Source organism: Parus major, chromosome 4 (genome assembly GCF_001522545.3).
Source record: "Parus major isolate Abel chromosome 4, Parus_major1.1, whole genome shotgun sequence".
NCBI lineage: Eukaryota > Metazoa > Chordata > Aves > Passeriformes > Paridae > Parus > Parus major.
Window position 1 is genome coordinate 13,126,945 of NC_031771.1, and position 23,091 is coordinate 13,150,035.

Genomic DNA, 23,091 nt, shown 5'->3' on the forward strand with positions numbered 1-23,091 from the left:
ATAAGATAAGCTATATCTTGTTTCTGTACATACAGTGACAATAATATGATTAGCCACACATTTTAGTGTGGTGCTAAGAACAGAATGAAACACAAAGTTAACAGGTACAGTTCTTGAACAGGGTTACATGGAATACAAACCAGTAACTTTCAGAAGTCAAAGCACATATACTCTCTGAAGACAGGCTGGATTCCCACTGCTTGCACACCACTAACACATGCAGCATTACACAGATATCACACTCCTGACAACACAACTGTGTGGATTCAGTTAAGCTGAATGCTTAACTAATGCTTCTTCCCTGCCAGAAATGCCAATAGATAGGTTTTTAGATGACTCTTCATTTCTCAGGCAAAGTGCAGGTAGTAAGGAAACCAATCAATCAAAGCAGGAAACCAAAAGCTGTACAACCTCCAAGGAACTTTACTCGTGCTCGCCTGCACTGAGATGAAGCTCATTTGAGACCCTGCCTTACCCAGATCGTTTTTGGCACACAATACAGTGCAAGGAGCAGACACTTAATTTTCATCTCCATGTTCAAAGCATGGCTCTAAGCCCTACTTACCGACATCACCCTTTGCTTTAAATGAACATAGAGGACACATTCACCAGCAGTGTCACATCACTCAACACAGGCCCAATCTCCACACACTTCCAAGTTTCTTTGATAGGATACAGCAGGATTCCCTTCCAACATATGCCAAAAACCTATGAATATCCTAGAATATTGGGCACAGCAGCAATATTTCTCCTGATCTAGAGCATACAAAGTAAAAGAGAAGGCCTTTGTTGCTGTGATGTGATGAGGGAAGGGGGGAAGAAAGACGTGCCTTTACTTTTTACCCTTTGCTATAAAAATTATCTGCATCATTTTGATAAAATATTCCAAAGTGATTAGGTATCTGGCAGAGACCAGAAGAAACTTTTAAATCCAAAAGGTCAATGTCAATAAAAATTTTCAAACCTTTAGAGTGGAACCATTCTCAAAACATAACAGGTAAGGCAAAATGTGCTTCTGCTGTATTAAAAAGATGCTGTACTAAGGTGATGTTTGAAGCAGAATCTTCTTTTTAAAGCTCTATTGATGAATGGCATTTGAAAAAATGAAACTCACACAGGTGAATACTTGATATTTGAATACACTGCACAGCAAAGTAATTTTTGAGAAGCATAAACTTATACTGAATTAGCTGCTTAGTAAGTGCTGAGGTACCAAAAAAAGTTATTCCAAACACAAAAACATGAACTATGATTTTGCCAAAATAACCAAAGCAAATATATGGCTTTTGACTTATTTCAAAGAAATAAGCATGTTGCCATTTCCTTATTAAATGAAAAAACCCTCATGCAAATAAATCTGTATTCATATCAGTAATTTCAGAAACTTTATTTTGGAAAAGTAAAATTAAAAAATAATTAAATCTTTCCAAGCAGAACATAGCCCCTGACCTCCTGACAGTTGTAAACAACCTGACAGAGTTCAACCCAGCCTCCATTAAACATGGGAGCTGAATGCGGGTGCCCAATTTACCTCTACATTGCAGCGCATCATGAGACTTTTACTTCAGAATGCAATATATAATTCTGAAATGCTATTTTCATTCAAGTATTATATGGCAATTTTTAAAATCTTAGCCAGAAACAGGGATGGGAGTGGAAAAACTTCACCTGCAGATTTAGAATACATTCTTTGATAAAGAAAAAGCACTCCAAGACATACTGTTTCCTAAGGTTTACCTTGTTCTCTGAGAATTAGCTTGACTTGATGTGGAGATATCATCGGCACCTGATAACACACCACTGGCATCATCTCTCTTGAAACCTTCATTTCTTCTCACTAGCAAACCAAGAGACAAAAATTAATACCTAACTGGGCAGCAAAGCACACAGAGTAATCCCATCTAAAATTCAAGGATTTAGCAGTCATATGACATTACTCAGAAGAAATTGTATTTATCTGTTCTGCACAATGGCACTACAGTTTCAAACAAATTAACATTAGGAAGCTGATTTCAGTTTTCAGAGCTATTTTACAGTTTTATTCCAACAAAAACAGCAGATAGTCCTTTGAAGAGGAACTCTAAGGAAGTCAAAGAAGAAAAGAAATCACAGAAAAACCCCACACAATTGCACAGACACCTTCCCAAGGTAACACATATTTTTTGTCAGCCTTGAGTTGAGACAAACACATGGCAGAGACATCATACAAAACTACACCAAACCAGAAAGAGAGCAGCTAGTTAACTATGCATCCAGTACATGAAAAAAGGAGTTAAGAAAGAAGTATCTGAACTTGTAATCATTATCCCTGGAATCTGACTCCTCATTATAACTTATAGGGCTTTTTTCCTTTTGGCAATATATTAACCTGTGATTCTCTTTGTAAAATTACAGCTTTTGCTGGAAGATCTGCCTGTAGCTTCACCTGAAATACTACACTTCCAGCTTGATTTTGCATAGTACCTCATTTCCCCCTCTTACTGTACCCTCAGCAAACAGAGCTGGCAGGAGAGCTCACGCAGAACACACTAAAGCCACATTCTTTAAAAATAGTTCTTTTTGACAGTCATTTCACTGAGCCCAGATACATTACTACTAGAAGGCAGCTCTATCTTGCCTGTACAAAATTAGGAGTTGTTGACTTTGGACTGGAACATGTAAACAGTCTGTTCTGAATTGCAAGCAAGCAAAGGGAAATTATAGGAGCCTCAATATTTGTTACTGCTCCTCAGGCTTCTGGCTCAGGAAGCACAAGGACAGACAATGACAAAGAAGGTTGAGAGAACAGTGAGTACATGGAGGATGGGCTGGAATTCTGTGCATACTGAATACATATAATGCAGGTATACTCCATCTTCCTATTGTTTTCTTTCCTAATTTTCACCAAATTATTTGTCTCCATTTTTATAACAATTCTGCAAAGATGATTTTTCCCACCATACCTCAGCAAACAATCTTTTGTATCATCTCCTGATTTTTCAAGCAATTAATTTAATAGAAACTACTTAAATTTATCTTACAAACAGCCTGCACTACATAGTACTTTTGCATTACACTGAAATCCTTGGCATATAAATTATAAACCATTTAACCCTCATAGCAAAACCCACCGATGTAATTATATTATGGATGTCCCATATAAAGCTTTTGTAATTCCCTGCTACTGTGTACAACCAATTCCATAATTTTTTTTGCAGCATGTTATTTAAATAAAAACACTTCTAAAAAGTTAACTATTTCCAGCTTTTCCTATCAAGTTCCCTCCCAGAGTGCTAAATGTCAAACTCATTTCTGAACAGACTGCACATTATGCTGATCCATACATGACGTTGTAACTTCATCATCTTAAAACTCTGTATCAGGACAAGTATCAAGACTCCTACTAAAGGCTTTTGGGGTCTGTTTTTCATCTTGAACTTTTTTCTTTAGGTTTTTTTTTCCTTTGGGCTTTTGGTTGGTTGGTTGGTTGGTTTTTATACATAGGTCTTACCTTGCCTGAAATCTGGTTCTGAAGAAATAACAGATGGACTTTCACTCGAAGTACTATAAACATCGCTGTGGTAAGATTTGTACCTTCTCAAAGGCTCTGAAAGTTTAAATCAAGGTATCAGAAGCAGGAAGCAACAGTCATAATGTAAAAATCAAACACAAACATTTGAAGTTTTAAAAAATATTATCAAACCATTTTAAAATGCCTTTCTGTGGCTATGGAGCCTCAAAGCAAACACCCAGGGGATGCTGTGCAGTCCCGTTCTGTTCCCATGGCCTGAGGGGTCTGTGGTCAGCCTGGTCCCTCTTGGCTATCCCAGTACAGCCACCTCCTCTGAACCTCCCTCAACATCACTTCCAAGTTAAAACTGGTATTAAAAACCTCCCATTGAGACCCAAGACAAAATCAGTTCCCTCCTGCAAACTTTGGTGTGCACCTCTTGCATGTAAAAAGCAATCACCAGAACTCCATCCCTGGTTCTTTTACCACGTGAAAAGAAAAATACCCACAGAGATAAAGCAAGCACTGGCAAATTATAATTCAGCTCATCTTTGACATCCACAAAATATGATTAACAATCAATTAGTAAGCCCCTAGAGGATATTTAATTAACCAGTACAGCTAAATTGATGTGATGAGAAATCAATACAGCCGTCTCAGTTCCTACTCTCAGGGGATTATGTAAATAACATACTGGAGCAAAGGGCTCCACAGAAGGGGGGATGTACTTGACATTTTCAACCATCTCCCAGAACCTGCCTAAGCACAAGCCAACAACCACCCACAGAATGTGCATAAAAGCAGAACACACACACACAAAAAAAGTCTCTGCATCTTGGGAATACCAATGCTTCACTGTCGAAGAGAGACAGAAAAACCTCAGGTGTCCTTATTTGCAGAAGGCTGTTTCGTGTTTGACTATAGTTAATGTTTTTGAAAACAAAAGCAGTGATATAGAAAAAACAGATGTAACTGCTGTGAAAACAAGTGCCAGTCATTACAGCAAGGAATAGGCAATGCAAGAATACAAAATGGGGAACACGTGAGCAGATATTTTTGGAGGCTGCAACAAAGAAATCTGAAGCTCCAACTTTCCACACCCAGACAACAAAACATCTGGTGAAAAATTCTGAGGGAACAGTAAACTTGCTGCATAACTTCTATTAGGTCAGATGGCAGGTTAGTCAACCATACTACTCATATAGACTTCCTACAGAGAAAAATTCCAAACAGGAAAAAAGCATGAAAAGAAGTAAGATAATGCAGTACTCCAAGAACTAAAGACTAGCTCCTGTTCACTTTGGACTGTTTCCAAAACCTTCATCTTTAAAAGCCAATATTTCCCCCATTTCCAACCATCTCACCTGGGCTGTGTAGGGAATCTTTAAGAAAGCTGCAAATCAAGTTATGAAACCAGCAGGTCTCACCAGCCCATCCCAGTTGCACAGTTTAGCAGGATAAAACCCAATTAATCCAAAAAGCATTTTACACTACTCTCAGAAAGGAGTAATGTGGACCTAAAGCAAGATGAAAAGAATCCACTGGGGCTGTGTGGGAGCAGTGAGGTTGCTTCAATCTTTCACAATGGCTACTTTCAACCTTGTGGATTTTACAACAAACAAATCTGCCCCCAGTCTAGCAATTATTTGCCTACCATGGGAAATAAAAACCAAATTCAGTGGGTAGCTTTTGGAGACGTGTTTTTAAAATGCTCCCAGCCCTTAAGTGAGGCATCAATCCAAACATGACACTGGAGCTACACTACTGAAATGTTTAACTAAAACCAGACCTCTTGTTTCCCAGTAGTTTTATTAGCTGTAGGTTTTTCAAGTCTGCTGAACTGACTTTGAAGCAAGATGATGGAGAGGGAACAATAAAATGTGACATGAGATTTTTAAACAGACTTATTTTTTTCCACTTAGTCAGCAGCCGAGGCTTCTCAAATTGCACACAAATTATGGCTCCATTCTAGTTCTTTGAGACATTAAATTTTGAAAATACCAAACCCGTGGTAAAACAGAAATATGCAGTTAAACCACGAGACAAGTGTTTGTAGGTGCTGGCATGATATGGGACTCTGCAGGGTGTTTGACTTCTCCTGAGTCATCCTGTTAGTGGGAGCTGGTGCCATGCCATAGGCCAAGAAGTCCATGAGCCAAGAAACAAAAAGCAAGTTTTCCACACACTGTTTATCTCAGTTTTGTCACAGACCCACACATAAGGCCCAACAAAGCTCAAACCTATTCACAAGTAGAGCTGGAGACAGGACCACGCTCCTGTCTTGCCACATCCTTCACACTAATCAAGACCACGCCAACTTAACCCAAGAGCACAAGCAAAGGTATTTTTCTCATCTGCTGTAGGCATTCAACAACCTTTCCTTGCTGGGCTATCAGGCAAGGTTTATGACTGTCAGGCAAAGTTTAAAGTCAATTAAGAAAGCTACATCCTGAAATTCCATGTAAATCCTCTAGAATGATATCCATTTTGGTCAGTTTAGAGAAAGTACATACAGATGTAGAACTGTTTGCTACTGGAGCATCTTCCTTCCAGTTCTCTGCTGGCCTACACAAAGGTCTGTGTGCACCCCCTACACATCCCCCCAGCACTGTACCCTCTCTTAACCAATTGCCTTCCTTCCTGAGGCACAGACAGAATGTGCACTGCAGACCTGCAAATACTCAATTAAAATGTAAATATTGAGAATATTCTATCTATAATGCTTGCACAGTCATCCAAGTAATTTATGCTCTCTCATCTCCTCCAGCAAGTTCTCCTCAAGTATAACGTATCATATTAGGATTTAACTTCAAAGAAGGCACTTGGATCATGCCCAAGCTAAGCTTCTAATTAAGAATTGGCTTCCAAAGGTCACAAAGTCCCAGTTCTGGGATGAAATTAAAGTTTAGCTTTTCATACAGAAGTTTCAAAAGCAAGGACAAACTTCTAGTCAGTCTTGGCTGGGAAGGAGCTGAAAAATGACAGCAAAAGCTAAAGACTACAATAAAACAACTTCTGTCCCATATTTACAATTTTCTGTGGGAAATCTGAACGGCCTTGGTTTGTTGCCTTAGTTTCTTGGGGATTTTTTGTTTGTTTTTCTGTAAAAATTTTTGGTGACTGAAGAGAGACTTCAGAACTGATTAAACTTCTATAGACACCAAGCACATTGCAGCAAAAATAACTGCATCAGTTACCCTCCCTAACATTTCACTGTTCTACAGTATTTTACCAGAACACTGAACTATTTCATACCTCAATAGAAAAAAATCCATGAGTTTAAGCATATTTTAAGAGTTTATAACTAAAATGAATATATAAAACTTGTACTAATAAATGAAGCAAGCACGTGGTAGCTCAATGATGCAAAGGTAGATGATGCATTACAAGTTGAAGAGTCTGTCTTTGTGCTGCTTAGTGATGCAGTGGTGCTTTTTCAAGTTCCCTATCAAAACCAGCAGAGCACAACCTCCCAGGCACCTCACGCAGCATAAAATAACAAAATGCGCTATTTACGCAAGGCGAGACGTGCAAGCCCAGACAAGTCACTTACAGAGAGCCTCACCTCAGCCAACTTCAACAGAAATCAGAGAACCACATTCAGCTTGGAATTTCATTATTCTGAACACGAGTCACATCAGATACACAGGTTTTCAAATACACATCATTACAGAATTATTTCTGGCGGCGCAGAGAAGGCGGCAGAATTAAACCGACAGTTTCATGATGGGGAGAGAGCTCTTGTTTGCCCTTTGAAGTTTACTGGTGGGTGTCTATTACAGGAGAGTGGTACTATAATACCACTTAAAACACATTAACTGTCCTTCAGAAGAAGCTGGGACTCACTTCTTTCCCATGAGTTAAATCAATAGATTAGATTCATATGTGTTTCTCCTTTTCTTTTCCTCTTTTCATCTAAGAAAACTTGAACTATCTTATGCAAGCCAGTATAGGTTTAACAGGAAGGACATTGAGATCCAGTTCAAATTCCTGGCAAGGATTCACATCCAACAACTGACAAAGGAAACTAGCCCATTCAGACTTCCAGGGGAGCAGGCTCATTTTAGCTTGCAAGATTTCCACACTCACATTCTATGTGAAAAAGATGTATTACACATGCAGTCCAAGTCACCAGCCATCCAGGCAACCCCCTAGGGAGCCCAGTCTGATGCACAGGGCCTGGCAGGATCTAATCTACAGACAAAAAATGTAGCCTTGGAAAACTGCACAGAACACACATCTCTAGTGATGGCTTGAAAGGAAAACAGAGACATTAAAAATAACAATGCCAGGGCCTGGTGAGAACTCAAGAGTCCTGTATTTAGAAAGACACCCTTGTTTTCTGGATCTGGATCATGCCATCTGGGATAAGGTATGTAAACTAACACAGGCCCAGACTGAGAGCTTGTCTAACAAAGTTGTTTGCCTGTTTTAATTTAAATGTTTTATCCAACTGAGAATGTAATGTATTGACCAAAAATTGACTATCTCAGATTGTGTGAGCTGCTGAAAGCTCGATAGATGAGATAAAGCAGATGCCACTCTGCTGTGCAATTATGCAATTGTAAGAGCTGGTTTACTGCCTGATGTTAAGCTTTGTAACTCACCACAAAGTAATAGTTGCTGATGCCATACTACATGTATTTTACAGATATGCCACAAATATCTTCTTCCTTGAAAAGCCAGTATCTCTTGTCTCAGTAAAATTAACAGCTGGAGTTCTCTAACCGAAATAATATCAGCCCTACCAACATCATCCTACCTCTCAGATTCATTAAAATGATTTCTGAATATTTTTCTACTGGACAGACCAACCACATGATAATCTATTTTGCCACCAGTGAATTTAAATCACACTGCAGCACCACGAGCAGACTGCCCCTTCCTTTCCTTTCACATGCAAACAGATGTGCCATTGTGCATGACTCAAATGGCCCACAGTGAGCTCAGAAACTCAGAACATACAATTCAAGAGAAAAAGGGAGAATGTGCACTTCAATAAATTCACAGTGCTAGGTTTGTAAAGCAACTATTCCTTTTTTCCCTCCTAAATCAAATTTCCCATTTAACCCACATCTAAAGAAGCTCCCAAATTCAAATCTCCAGGGCTTAATCTGCTGGGATAAATTTGCTACCAACAGCTGCCTGATGACCTGCAGAAATGTTCCCTTAATCAAAAAAGCACCTTCAAACTAAGGGAGCATCTAAAATCCAGGCATTTACAGTATCCCTAACTGTAACCTTTAACTGCATCCTTTCCAGCTAAACACAGGCTGTCATAACATGGAAATTTTATAAATGGGGTCCAAATGAGTCTTCAAGGTGGCCAATGAGACTAGTTTTGGGAGATAAACACATGGAAGAAGACTTAGGAGGAAAAGACTCTTGTCTGGAAACACAGACTATCGCTGCCTCTTCCTGCTGACTCTATGAAGCAAGAGCAATAATTGAACAAAACCCATAAGATCTGAGGATTTAATAATCTGGGTTTTCAGTCAGAAAAAAATAATCAAGGTAAAAAGAGAGAGGAATAAACACAACTTGTGGGTCTGGAATTCACATGGTTCCCAACTGCAAAAACATTTAACTAAGGCTTAAGAACATTCCCAAACCACCTCTATTTCCCCACCCCTGGATTCAGCATTCCAGAGCTTCAGCAAGATCAACTTTTTCAGTATCCTCCCATCTTTTTTTGCCCTGTCTGCTATTTCAACCCACAGCCAGCTATATTACTGCTCTCCTAACTGGTTTTGTCCTCCTGTATTCCACAAGGGCATGGGCAAGCTTTATGTTCCCTCATGGATCTCACTTAGAACATTGTCATAAACAACACTGCATTTAAACAAATTTAAAAAAAGGATACCCATTCACTCAAGTAACACATAAACCCTTTCACTTTGAATTATGCATACACACAAAACAAAGAGTGGAGGAGGAGCTGCCTAAGCAAAAGGAGAGGTTCAGACAAGGCTACCATTACCATCTCACAGCCTTGTGCCTTGCTACTGAGCCCTTTGAGGGCAGGCCTAGGATAGGAACACTTGAGTGTGTGCATACTTCACAAGTGTCAGGAGATACAATCAGTTTGGCGGGAGAAAAGGTAAAAAAACCTGGAGCATGGGAGAACAAACGACACCTTCCTACTCTAGAGCTGCAATGAAGGAGTATTACTTCCTCTCTGAAAGAAATGGGACACTATCAGCAGGTGCCAGGCAATAATTTCCAAGTTTCAAAAGAACAACAAAAACAAAACCTGCTTTCTGGGTACAGGTAAGATGTTTGGGTTTAACACCTAATAACTTTATAACTCTAATCAATTCTAAGGTCACGAAACCTCCATAAAAACCCAAGAAGGAACAAAAGGGCAAAGACGAAGAACTTTGTTGGTAAAATTGACACATACTTTTGGATTCTCTTCTTAGTGATCAGAATTAGCTATACTTTAAGTCAAATAGCAGACTCTTGCCCTTGCCCCCATCTGGCTAAATGGCACCTAATCATAAACAATCACCTTCAGTACAGAAGAGATAAACAACCTCAACCCTGAAACTGTACAGCAGATTAACATAAGCCAGCAAGTTCAAGAGCAAGGCAGTCGCAAGGACACGGTCCTTGGAAGCCTTGTGAGGCTAAATCTGAGATGTTCCAACAGTATATTATAGTACTCTTCAGATGGTCTGCAGCTCACTACAAAGTATTACAGCACAGCTGTAATTAAAGCTCTGTCATTCTTTCCACTATAAACTTTGCTTTTCATGAGTTTATAATTTAGATTGTAAAAATCTGTTCTGAGTGAAAGCTTGGCAAACCAGAGCCTGTGCATAAGAACATTTTCTTTTTCCAAGGCAGTCAGCTCCTTAAGGTTTTATGAATAACAGAAAAGTTTTCCAGCTTAACCCAAAGTAAGTTAAAGAAAAATAAGCCATATGTCACTTAAATTCCTTTGTAGTTTGAGGAGGGAAGTTTTATCTCTCCAAATTCAACTCACAGAGAGTCCAATGTCACTTCACAATTCAAAAATGGAGAAAAACAATGCATACAGCCAAAAGCAGAGGCTTAATACAATTTACACAGGCTTAGCTGTAACCTAGACCTGGGCTCAACTGAACTGAAAATATCCCCAGACCTACCAAAGAGAAGGCAGATTGCGTCTCCTCTGCTACCCAACCATAACCCTGCTTCTCATGACTCCTTGCCCATTCCTCCCTCTCCAAACTGAACTGAACCCTTACTCCAAACTGCATGAACTTTTACATCATGTAAGTTATTCTCCTCCCTTTTTCACTCATACCTCTCAGTTACACTGGTCAGAAGAGTAATTCCACACACACTTGACACTTGATAGTGTTGGATGTGGAAATATCTGTCTACCCACTAAGTACTTCAAAATTACATACAACAGGAATACATAAAATCAAGACTATTTTTCATTTCTTTGACAGATGAAACTGGCAAAAGACTTCTTATGAAAGATCTCAAGAGACATGTCTGGTGTTAAAAAAATGTAAGATGAGGAACAGTAAAACATATGGAACAAAAGAAGGAAAAGGGAAAGAAATCTTAATAGACTAGCAGATTTTATGTATTAAGACTTTTGTGAATCCCCTCACTAAGGCAGAATAGATACTTCCAGTCAGGTCTCTCAAGCCCTGTAAGACATAACCGCAGCTAACTCTTATGTGAAAAAGCATTCATCATTCATTTTACTAGAATACTCTTTTAAACTGGCTCATTAAAAAATTCCCATTCACAACTAGTTTCTATTCCAAGAAATTGAACAATTGAATAAAATATAACAGTAAAGCACACATTCACACCTTCAAGAGTGAAATACACCTTCCTTGAAAACAGAAAACTGTGAAACCCAGCTACCTGTTGAGAAAGTGTCTTTACTTTTTTCCTAGCAAGTAATTCAGAAGGATGGGCAGTGAGTCACTGGCTATTACCTCAATCTTCCCTGCACATGTTTGTCACTCAGCCTCTGTGACTATTAAGGCCCAGTTCCCAGTTTACTTTGCACTTTCACCCATTCCTCTCATGAATCTAGTAGTTTCACACATCTGACCTATCTCAGTTTGCAAGGCATGGGCATGTTTTGTTTTCTGCCGTCTCCCAATCCGATTGAATGAGAATGATAAGCCCATTGCTCATCAATGGGTTTGGCCGCGCTTTTGGTTTTGCTCTTGTGCAAGACAAACCTGCACAAAGCTGCACTCCTGAACAACAAGGCTATTGAGCTTTCCCAATGCTGGGAGTGGCCTCCTCTTAAACCCTGTCAGCTGCCTATCTCCAATGATCCAAGTTGACTCATACACTTGAGATGGACCCCATTTTTTTGAGAGTCTTAAACCAAAAGCCAACCAGGCTTCCCTGTACCTCATCAGACATCCTGGTAGGTAACAACACATAGTAAACTGCTACAGAGATAAACAATGGTATCTCCCCAGTGCTGCTTTCATCTATGTTCATTTCTTCACATGATAATATAACCCTCATCCAAAGATGCTGATTTTATAGCACGAGAGAACTCCAGCTGTACCAAAATCGCAGCAGCTTTTTAACCTGCCTATGCCAGGTAACACTCCTCCTTTCTGGAACAAAAGGCTCATGTGCACAGGAAAGGATTGGCTTCCCCTGCTAATTGCAGTACAAGCATATCCCAAGATGGCCACAAAGGGCATGAGTAGGCATTTTCAGAAATTCAACCTTGACAAAAGGCTTTATCATCTATCCTTAATATGGAGGTGTTTGCACCTCAGGCAGAAGAAGGAGGCCAAGGTAGGGTGTGTTTTCCCTTCTGTCACACAGCAGGCAGGCTAACTCATGAGTCTTTGAGTGCACCTGAGTAAATGTACACAGCTCTTGTACCACACACCTTGGATGACCAAGTTATGCTCTTTGGCCCAGCACAAGCAGGATCCAGCTCTATCCAGCTGTCTCAAACTTACAGACCCTGAAAATCACCCCACAAAACCAAAGCAAATAAAACATGCAGTTCCATTTACAGGGTACTGCATCAAGGTCATTTTATAACTCTTATAACAATATAACTTCTATAACAATTTCAAAGACCTGCTTTTCCCCCATGCTTTTTTTTTTAATGAACTGATGCAACTTGTGTGAAGTATTCCCACTGAAGATCTGAACACGAGGCAAAAGTAAAAAATTCATATTCAAGGGCTTAAGTCCAGAGCTATACACACAAAAACAGAGATCTGGAGATGAAATTTTCTGCCTTTCCTCAGGGGCATAAATCCATCTCTAATAGCTGGAGATGAGAATCTTCCATTGAGAGAAATTACTTGACAACTGGCTGTTACCACCTTTTTTTTCCTAATTGTAATTGATGAGCTTGAAACTGGTTAGAGGTCAATTATTCTAAGTAAGCAATCTGGACAACCACATTTATCTTCATTGGCAACAGATGCTCTAATGACTTCATTTTATGTAAAAAAAGATGAAGCAAAGACCTCAGCTGTTTCAAGAGCTGCTACAAGAGAACTAAAATTTATCATAACAAGAAATCTTTGTTTGACGACTGGAATATTCAGAAAATCAAAAAGCTTCACTAACCTTCTACATTCATAGCTTCCCTCAGAAGCTGCAACTTCTTCTGTCTCTCTCTTATCCTGTCAAAGGCACTTGATATTGCTGCAGAAGTTGATGTCTCAGGCATGTGGCGCGTTTGGTCCAGTTTTTGTGGTCCGAAGACATCCAGCGCTATGCTCCCATCGGAGTATCTTGCTTCCTTGTTTCTGGCAGTAGTAGAAGTCCGTACTGTAAATGTTTCACACTGATGGCTGTGCCTGTGAGAGCCTCCAGCATGGTCCCTCTCAGCTGCCTTGTCAGTAGAGCAAAGCAAATCTGTGGAAGAAGCCCATATTTTCCGTTTGGGAGGGACATCTGTGTGAAGGTGACCTTTTTTCTCAAGCTCACTGGTTTTACACCTATGAGGACAGAAAACATCTTCCTGACCCGAACTGTAATCTGCAGAAATGCCCTGGAAAAACTCTTCCTCGTCTCGTGTTCCTCTAATGGACAGAAATCCCATAGACTTGCTAAGTCCTTTGTTAAGGGTGGTCTGTTGAGAGAAGTGAGCTCTGTGTCCATCAGGTGCATCAACAGCCAATGTTTTTCCTGGAATAAGGAGACATTTTATACATGTAATTTTCTACCTAATACACAGGAGTCCAACACAAATTACTTAAAATATATGATGAACGTGCTTGGGCATTGGTTTTACCAAGCAAAGCATTGAGAAGGCTACTCCAAGGGCTCCCTCAGTCAACGAAGACAGAAATGCAACTACTTCATACATGATGACCATTTTATTTCTTTTATTTCTAAAATGCTCAAGAAAAAAATTAAGACCTACTATAATTCAGTATTAACATTAAAATCCCCCAAAGTATCACATAATTGCTGAAAGTTGTTTTCTCATTAGCTTCATTTTCAAAATAGCCTGGACAATCACCAAAAATACTACTTAATAATCAATCTGAAATCAGCCATTCCTCTCACACCCAAATACACCGCCTACAGGTTTTTAATAACAAGTCCAGGTTTGTTCTACAGATTTACAGATGTCCTGCAATAGAGTCAGCAGTAAGAAAAGAATGACTATGTACTTAGGAATTATAAAAATCCTGGATCTTCCTCTAATGACTAATTTTGGTGACTATAGTCTCTCCTGATAAAGAATACTCAGAAACAAATCCAACAAAGCTTCCAATGTTAAAATGATTCTATGAGTCTGCACCCTTTGAGTTTCAATAATACATGCATCTGCAGATATTTAGGAAGCCTCTCTTCTCACTCTCCCTTCTCATGAAATTACTTCCAGAATAAAAGAAGCAGACAGAGCTGGAACCATATCCAAATCATAACTCAAATATGTGGTCTCTGAAGAGAGATATTTCATGTCATGGTGACCAAGAAGTTTTGACCCAGGTGGAGTCAGCCTGGCATGTGATTGATGTCTTCCTTAGAGCTAGCTCCCTCTTTATGGTGATATTCCCGTGAACATTCTTTAAGAAGGAGTAGCCTTGAAGAATTCATTGCAAAAGCAAGCAGTCATGAGTTCAAAGTAATCACTGTGCTATATCTACTACTCTTATAGAATGCTACATTGACCTTCCTGCATCGATTGAAATTAACTGCCCCGCACGAATAGCAGGCTCCTGACAATCTTCATCTAGAGTGTTACCCTTCCAAACAGAATTTCACAGAATGCTTTAGGGATGTTTGGAAATGTAGTCACTAATGCTTTAAAAGCTCATAGCTTTTAAAGATGTAAACACCTTTCAACTCTGATATTCTTTTTCAAAAGGGGAGTGTGCTTTTAGTTTGTAGTTTTTATTTCTGTGACCTTTAACAATCAAAACCAGCAAGACTCAAGCCAAACGTAACCAAGTAGCCCCTTGCTGCCTACCACCATGTAAATACACAATGGTTAAATGTTAGGGTTTGGATTGTCTAAAAGGTGTCTTGTAAGAAACACAATTCCCACATGCTCTAACCAAGAAAATAAGAAATACTTTTGAGAATGAGAATTAACTAATCTTCTAAAAGGACCTGATGCCTCATTTCATATTTTACAAAGATAGCTTTAATACTAAACTAAACATAATTATCTTTGTGGTCAATTAAATATTACATTATTACCTTATTCTCAGACTGTACGTCATCCTAAGGCCAGTGAAATGTGTATAATACATTTCACACACAAAAAAGCCTTTTAAAAGTAAGTGTTCATTGTGAAGGTCCTACCATCCATCTAAAACAGCAGGATGATATTCACTCTGCAAACACAAACTTCACATTCATGTACATGCACCAAGGATAAACATTCCTGAATAGGATTTTAACTCAGTCACTTGTGAGATAAAAAGCCAAACACTGCAGTTTGCTTTTTAAGATGGCCAACAGAAATGCAAATCAAAAGGAGCTCTGAGAATCCTCCTGCCAGTAATGGGAGTTCCAAGATAATTTTAGGCCTGAAAAAACCAAAACAACCTCCTCTACACACTGCTAAAAAACCCCAAACACCCACTTCTTTAACACTGAAAGTATTTACGTGCAGGGACCTTACTGAACAAAACAAAGGCAAACAAAGTAGAAAAATACCCAAGAGAAGCAGACAGCTGCAACTCCAATACACTGCCACAGCTATGCACACAGGATTAGTTGGTACAGCACCAGTCATGACTCAGAAGAACATTCCTGGTTCAAAGGATCATTTGGGTCTCTGCACACTGAAGTATGATCTCGTTGCAGGATCACGTGCAATGAGAAGAGTCACAAGGCGCTTTTAGCACCTGGGGCATCCTCACCACGGCACCCCAGAGACACAACCCTGTCTTGCTGTGTGCTGGTGAGAACTGCAGCAAAAGAGCCCACCTGTCATTCAAAAAGAGTGCTGGGGGAAAGGAGCATCCTCCTCACCATATCTGTGGTTCCCACGGACTTGGATATACCAGAAGCTATTTCCTGTTTGTAGAGAGGCACTGAAGACACAAGCCCCTTTGCCTCAGCACACAAGAGATGCTCTCTCTTGCGCACATCAGCCACCCACTGGGCCTCCCCTCATGAGAAAAAGTGAAGGCCATGAGCACTATCTCATGGCTACTAGGGAAGTACTCATGGCTACAGCTTTGCCGCTCAACCAGACAAGTGCATGATGAGACAGGAGATAAGCTGTCCTTTCAGGAAGCAGTGCAGGAGGTGTTCCACGCTGCTCTTCCACTTTACAGATTTAGATCAACATTGACTTAAGCAGTCAGCATGAGATTTTTACATAGTACCAAAATGAATCTACAGCTGGCCTCAGAATCCAGGCTTGAGACTGCAAAATTCTCTTGGAAGTCTTTCATCTGTCCTTTATTACTCTCTTTATTACTCTCCCCATTCACACTTCTGCTTTTCATCAGCCTTGCCAATTCTTCCCACCTCTGCAAAACCCATCCCTCTCGACATTACATTATTTCAACAAGCTCTGCCCAAAGTGACGGACAGTGCCAACATGAGTTGTTTAAAAATCATCCTCAGAAATGGGTAAAGAAGAGACTTTGGGGCAAGGAGTGCACAGCCTGTGTATCTTGTATTTTTGAAACAAAGCAGCAATAGAGAACTTTCAAACGTGTACTTTATCCCAGCCAAAACTGCATTCTGCTTTTAGCACTAGAGCGCAGAGGCCAAGGATCAAGGGCAAGGCTTCTCAATACAGAAGTAACTCAAGTGCAGATACCAGCAGTAAAATTGGATTAGGCAACCAGCAATCAGTCCAAGCCAATATTTCTGGTTTTAATAATGTAAATCTGTCCTTGTCCCTTCTTCCTTTTTTGAAGCACTATTATAGACTTTGTAAGTCACACGATCAACTGTTAAGGTATTTTCACTTTTTTAATCCTGGACTTCCTCCACTACCTCAGCATTACTTGGATCAAGAGTCTTAAATGACTGCAGGAAGTCTCTTTCAGCACAAGGCTCATGTATCCAGCTTCCAGAAAACAGTATGCCTCCAAAACAGAGCAGACTGGAATAATATTCCTTCTTTAACCATGGATTACCCTTTTAAATGGATTTTCAGTTGAATGGCATGCTCAAGTCCAAATTCATTAAGTCAGAATGTGGTTTATTCTTCAGCTTTTTCTCCCCCAGCTTTTATAATGAAATGTGTGAAAAAATGAAGGAAAGAACCACCAGCAAAAAAAACCTGTATATAAGGAATAAATATTTAACTAATGATCAAAAGGAACCTGCATAAGGGAAATTGTGTACTTTTATAATGCAAGACTCATATTATGACCTTCCTCTTCCTAAAAAAAAAAAAAAAAAGTCTGTATTTGTAATGGAAACTCTGGAGACCTATCCCAAGTATCTTGGCTCGACTAAAGACATTAATCATATTACCTGAGACCACACAGAGCTACTCCAGGCTTCAGTTACCCAGGTGTGTAACAGGACAGAGAAGTGCCTCCCTGTCTGACAGTGAGGGTGATAGGACAAGACATTAGCAATTAAGATGCTGCAGCATGTAAGCAACTTCAAAAGGAATATTTCCCCTTCCCCAGTTGCTTCTTTCTCTGTTGCACTAAACTCTCCTCCTCGCTCATCTGAAGAGCATATGGGTTCTTGATTCCTCATATCGCCCTTGGGCGTTTATCCTCTGCTTGATGTTACATTAGTGCAATTATTTATAATTACTGTAAATAATTCAAATGCAATTACAGTAACTGTATGATTCCAATGTATAATATATAGTGAGGGAATACATAAAATAAAAATAGCAATTAATCACCAGGAATTCATGATTAAATTCCCTTGTGGTACTAAAATGAAACTAGTTTTTCACACACACCTTCAATTGCCAGATGTTACATTTGCTGAATAACCATAAATTTGCTTCCCTCTTCCTTTGGTGTTTTCAGCTGTGAATGCAACTACACCCTCTTTTACAGCAGTCTCATTCACAGACCATCTTTCACTCACGCTGACAGTAATCTGGTTGATTTTCCTCTGAGAAAGAGTTGCTGTCTAACTAAATCCAGTCTGTCTGCAATTACTTGTGTACAGCTTGATCATACAGGCAATTAAGTAAGTGCAAACACAGTTGGTACTATCACATACTGTATCTGCTTTTGCTGCTTCAACGCAACTCAATTTTCTTTATAGCCTTTCTGCCTGCCCCTTCCTTTTGTCTGAACAAAGCAGAAAACATTTTTCAACTCCATTATGGATTTTGACTTGTGGATGTATGTCGATGCACACATATGGGAGTGGGGGTTGGTTAGGAAGAGATAGAGGCTGCGTGACCAGGGAAAGACAACCCACATGTGCATGAGAACACACACCATTCACTGCCAGATTGGAAGGTCTCAAGAGAGGAAATTATTATACAGGAGTTTAAAAAACATCTCCCACGCCATCTTTGTGCAGAAAACAAAGCAACAGAAAAAACCTCTTTCTCCCCAGACACTGCGGTTAGTTTCTAAAATATGAGTGGGTAGCTGGTGGAGGAGTTGGGTTTGCAATCCCTTTGGGACAGGCTAAAAGCCAAACAGAAGACAACAGAGCCAGATGTGGCCTGTGGGTTGACTGCTAAGAATGGCACCCCCTCTTTTCTTTTACTTTCTAAATTGTTGAGAAGAATCCAAGTTGCAGATGGAAGTACTCCTAAACAATGCATTCTCTGTGAAGGAAGAATTAAACTGGACACAAGGACTGTTGGAAGCACTATATGTAATGGCCAAGTTAGAAATCCTGTATAAAAATTTGCATTCTGCTTTGGACTGACAGCTCTTCTATCAAAAACACTAAACAGCTCCAAAAAACAGCCATCTTGTTCAGAACAGTGGTAGTGAGCCTTGCCAAGCAGCACTTCATATTTCATAAATGCAACATTTTACCTCTTTCTTTCCTCTGCACGTCTGCAAGAAAACGCAACCACTGCTCTTTCCCACTCAGCTTTATGGGTCGGGTTATTTTTGGTACATTTTTCAACCAAGCAGGCAAAAGATCCACCTAGCTACTCCCTTCCTGGATTTTTGTTTATCCCAGGAGAAGCTCAGTGATACAGCTGCTTTTCTGCACAGAAACAGCATTTGGCATCCCTGGATTGGTTTCCTCACTGATCTTTGTGTCTGCTCTTGTTTCATCTTCAGAGTTCTGAGTCTGTCCTCAGCACTTCCAATAGTGCTAGGCTGGAAGCTCCTTATACCTGGAGAAACTATACCTAAATTTAAAAGATCTCTATCAATGCCAACCACCAGTACTGCTAGATGCAAAGACTTATTGGAAGAAAACAGGCACGGCTTTTGGAGTGAAAAAGGATGAAATCCTTTTATTTTTTTCTTCCAACAAGAAATCTTCATCTGGATTTCATTTGGTTTTGCTGAACTCTGAAAGTTATTCTCCACCTACTCAGTTCTTTTTTTTTTTCTGGAACTGAGGAGACAGTGGAAATTAAAAAAATAAAATAATAAAGAAAAGTATATTTAGTATTTTTACAGATGACAGATTTTCAAGTAAATGGAAATAAGTTTGTGCTGCAGTTTTTGATAATTTAAGTCTTTGTGTTTGAATTTATCAAGATAATGTTTAAGCTATCACTAATGTTTAAGTCATCACTATAAGCCATTTCTTTACAGACTAAAAGTTGTGTTTTCACCCACTTCAGGAACTAAAACAATCCACAGTTAACTTCCCTGGATCAAAAGCAAAAAGGGTAAAAGGGTATGTTTTCACTTATTTGAGAGGTTTTTTGTTGATATATGGAGTGGTAATTAGACACTAGAATATTGTTAAAATTAAAAGCAGCTTCACTTAGCTTTTGCATTTTTCATTCAGTTTGCAACACCTAACATCTTTGTTACACATGATAGTGCATACAGTCTAATTAAAGACTTGATCAACATTAACCATTTTGATCACTATTTCTAAGTATTTTCTATTGTGTACAGTTAGGGTGAATCTAAATGATCTTTTACATTAGTTTCAAGCCTTCATTCATGTAGCACATATTTTAAGCAGAGAAAAAGGTCAGAATACAACTGTAATATTGGACTCGTGATGATCTACCACATTGTAAAAGTCAAGTTAACATCAGGGATCCTCACGACAGGAAAGCCAAAACACCTGTTAGCTGCATCTCCTTAGAAGATGAAACATCTCTGGCAAAGGTCTGTCCTTGGTGTTCTTGGATCATCAACTTAAATTGAAACTTTGCAAATAAACACATGAGGTGCAGGATTTCAGGTATTAGATGGCTGGGAAGCAGGTTTCCAGGCAAGTACATGCTAAGGAGATTTCAGCTGAGCATTAAATAGCCTACACATCCTTTTCAAGGATAATTTGTGGCAAAGAGTAACACAGTGAATTAATTCTTGTTTTATATTCAGATGAGTTTGACAGATGCTAAATCTTTTGTCACACCAAAAGAACTTTATCAAGACAATTAAGTAACTTTCATATATAATTCTTGATGTAAGAACTCTTTTAAGGTCTAAAGTGTTTTTAAGTACAAAAATGAAGTAATTCATTGGTTCAGATGACTCATGACAGGTCTTACTGCTTTTATTTCTGCTGGCTAAGTCAGTTTCTAGACACTGTGTTCTGAATACAACTTGACTAAAAGCAAACATTCTGTAATATTAATTTACAATAAATTACTTCAGCAGCCAGCCTTGCTGTAAAACTCATTCACCAAGATAGCCACAGAAAGTGAGTCATGAAAGAGACAAAAAAGAAATTTAACTGAGGAGAATATTATCACAAAGCTGTTGATGAGTATAATAATTATCTTGAAGACAAAGATAGAAATGAATAGCTGAAAATATCAAAGCTGGTTACATAAGGTGAGCAAAATATTTGATTTAAACATGTGAGGTGGAAAAATTTCAAAACACTTATCCTAAGTCAACAATAAAGCCCCGGCAATTATAACAGTGGATTAACATGGAATGAAAAACTGATCCTAATAAAAATGGAATTCAAATAAAGGAAAAATCATAGCATTTTTCAAAGACTGCAAATTTCTAAGGTATTAGTTGGCTACTCTCCAGTTACAAGCACATCTCTCTTACTGAACCATCTCATATTCATGAACTTCACACAATTTATCAGCTATCTTAAGTTACATGCTCCAAGTAATTTTCCGATACTCTAAAGTTCACAATAAATGCCTTACCCCTTATGCTGCCTTTTTCTCCATATGACAGCTATTCTATTCACTATGAATTCTAAGATTTTCACAACTTAACAGAACTTCACCTCCGTGAATATCACCCAAGTCTTCTGTCCTTTCCAGTAAAGATTTCTGCTCACTGAATTAATTTTATTTATAATACTCTACAGAAGTGACTAGTAAAGTTATACAAATCCGTATGTGCACCCACCTCACCCCTCCAATCATCCCAGTGGTAAACTTCAACTAAAATGTGTTCTTAGAGGCTGTTAAACCTGAGAAAAGGGCAAAAGATGACTCACAGGACTTCTAACTCATTAGAAAGATGTATTCAAAATCATAATCCTCTCTTAGTAGCTTACTGACCTTCTAAATACTTGCAAATTTGCCACTGGACTAATAGGTATTTATTTCAGCTACACACAGCAGCAGAATAGCAGAGTGACCAAACAGGGAAAAAGGACTTTGTGCCTTCCTGAGTTGTTTTGGTTTTGTTGGCTTTTATTTTCTCAACTGTAACATTTTTCTTAAACCTTCATCTGGCTTTCTACTTAGGGCTCCTCAATCCATGAGATTATCAACCAATATAATCAACATTGCATTTCTACAGCTCACTTTCCCTGAAATTTACAGCTGTGCCCCAAGGGCAGCTGATGTGTGCTGTAATTGACTGAATTTGCACCGGCAAAGCAGCACACCATTGCAGAAAAAGAAATAACAAGCACTGAAGTGCCCTGAATGAAATGCAAGCTGTCGCCCATTAATATCAGACACCCATTTCACTGGGTCCTCACTAACTTCCAAATACATGACTCAGTGTACTTAACATCAGTGTAAAAACAGAACTGAAAACAGCTAGAAGTGGTTTGGATATTTCAGGGGTTCTGTTTTGTATATTACAATTCCCTGAGGTCTCAGCAAAGCTGAGATCAAGCAATGTACCTAAGATCAAAATAAAGAGAAGAAGGTGCTATTAAGGCATACAAGGAAAAGTTACTTATAACAGAATCAGAATTGGGAAAGCTCTGGGGAAGCTAAGAAGGTTGTAAAGCTTCTTAGGAAAAGGAGAAAATTGATTTTTACAGGTAAATAACATGATACAGAGAAGTTGGAAATGGTTGAGTGGAAGCAGGTCAGGCAACACATAAAACAAAGGAATGAGTGATTTCAATTTATCTTTCTTTTCATTAAAAAAAAAAAGGAAAAGATAAAGACTCAAATATCAGAAAACATGAAAAATATTTTCTGCTTCTAGGGATGGGGGAAGACAGAACCATAACACCAAAGTATCATAAACCCTACAAGGTAAGTGAAAACAGTTTTGATCATTGACATTTCATCTTGAAAAGAAGAGAAAAAAAAAAATCAAGTATTCAAGAGCATCTCATTAATAACTTGTACCTTTCATACCAGGCTTGGAATTATGCAGACAATATAATGTTTGCATTGGAAGAGTGAAGCACAAACACTTATTCCCTGGGCTGCCACATGTTATCTGTAACACTCTACAAATGCAAGCACTTGCAGTGAGCAACAGGTGTTAAGGGATGAGGACTGTTCAGCCAACTTTGTTGTCTGGGGGTTACAAGGTTCTCTCATTTCACAAATATTATTTGAGTAAAGATTCTATTAAATTAGAACTCTTCAGAAAGTATGAAGTTCCCTAAAAAGAGAACTTTCAGAAAGTAATTTTGAGCAAGGTTGCTTAAAACTCTTTGTTAAATTTACTGGTTGATAGCAGAGGAGCCAAGTGGACTCAGTCTCCAAGAATAAGAGGAAAAAAACATTCTACCCATGAAATTTTTTTCAAGTTAGAGAATACAGTAAAAAAACAGAAATTGGATCATCTAGTCTACTCCCTCAGAGTTAAAGACAGAGTCTCCAGAGAAAGTTTCAGACATTACATGTTATTCACCCT

General features: G+C 38.9%; 1 protein-coding gene across 7 annotated transcripts in view; it reads right to left on the minus strand.

The window, feature by feature from the left end:
• PTPN13 (protein tyrosine phosphatase non-receptor type 13) overlaps nucleotides 1-23,091 on the minus strand; it is a 111,568-nt gene that overhangs the window by 43,853 nt on the left and 44,624 nt on the right. For 6 of the 7 annotated variants that reach the window (XM_015625376.3, XM_015625375.3, XM_015625372.3 and 3 more), the window contains exons 7-9: nucleotides 13,064-13,627; nucleotides 3,491-3,586; nucleotides 1,738-1,837 (exon numbers count right to left, since the gene is read on the minus strand). In XM_015625376.3, the coding sequence (XP_015480862.1) occupies nucleotides 1,738-1,837; nucleotides 3,491-3,586; nucleotides 13,064-13,627 (760 nt within the window). The remainder of the gene's footprint in view (nucleotides 1-1,737; nucleotides 1,838-3,490; nucleotides 3,587-13,063; nucleotides 13,628-23,091) is intronic. The other variant, XM_015625379.3, reaches the window with a different exon arrangement.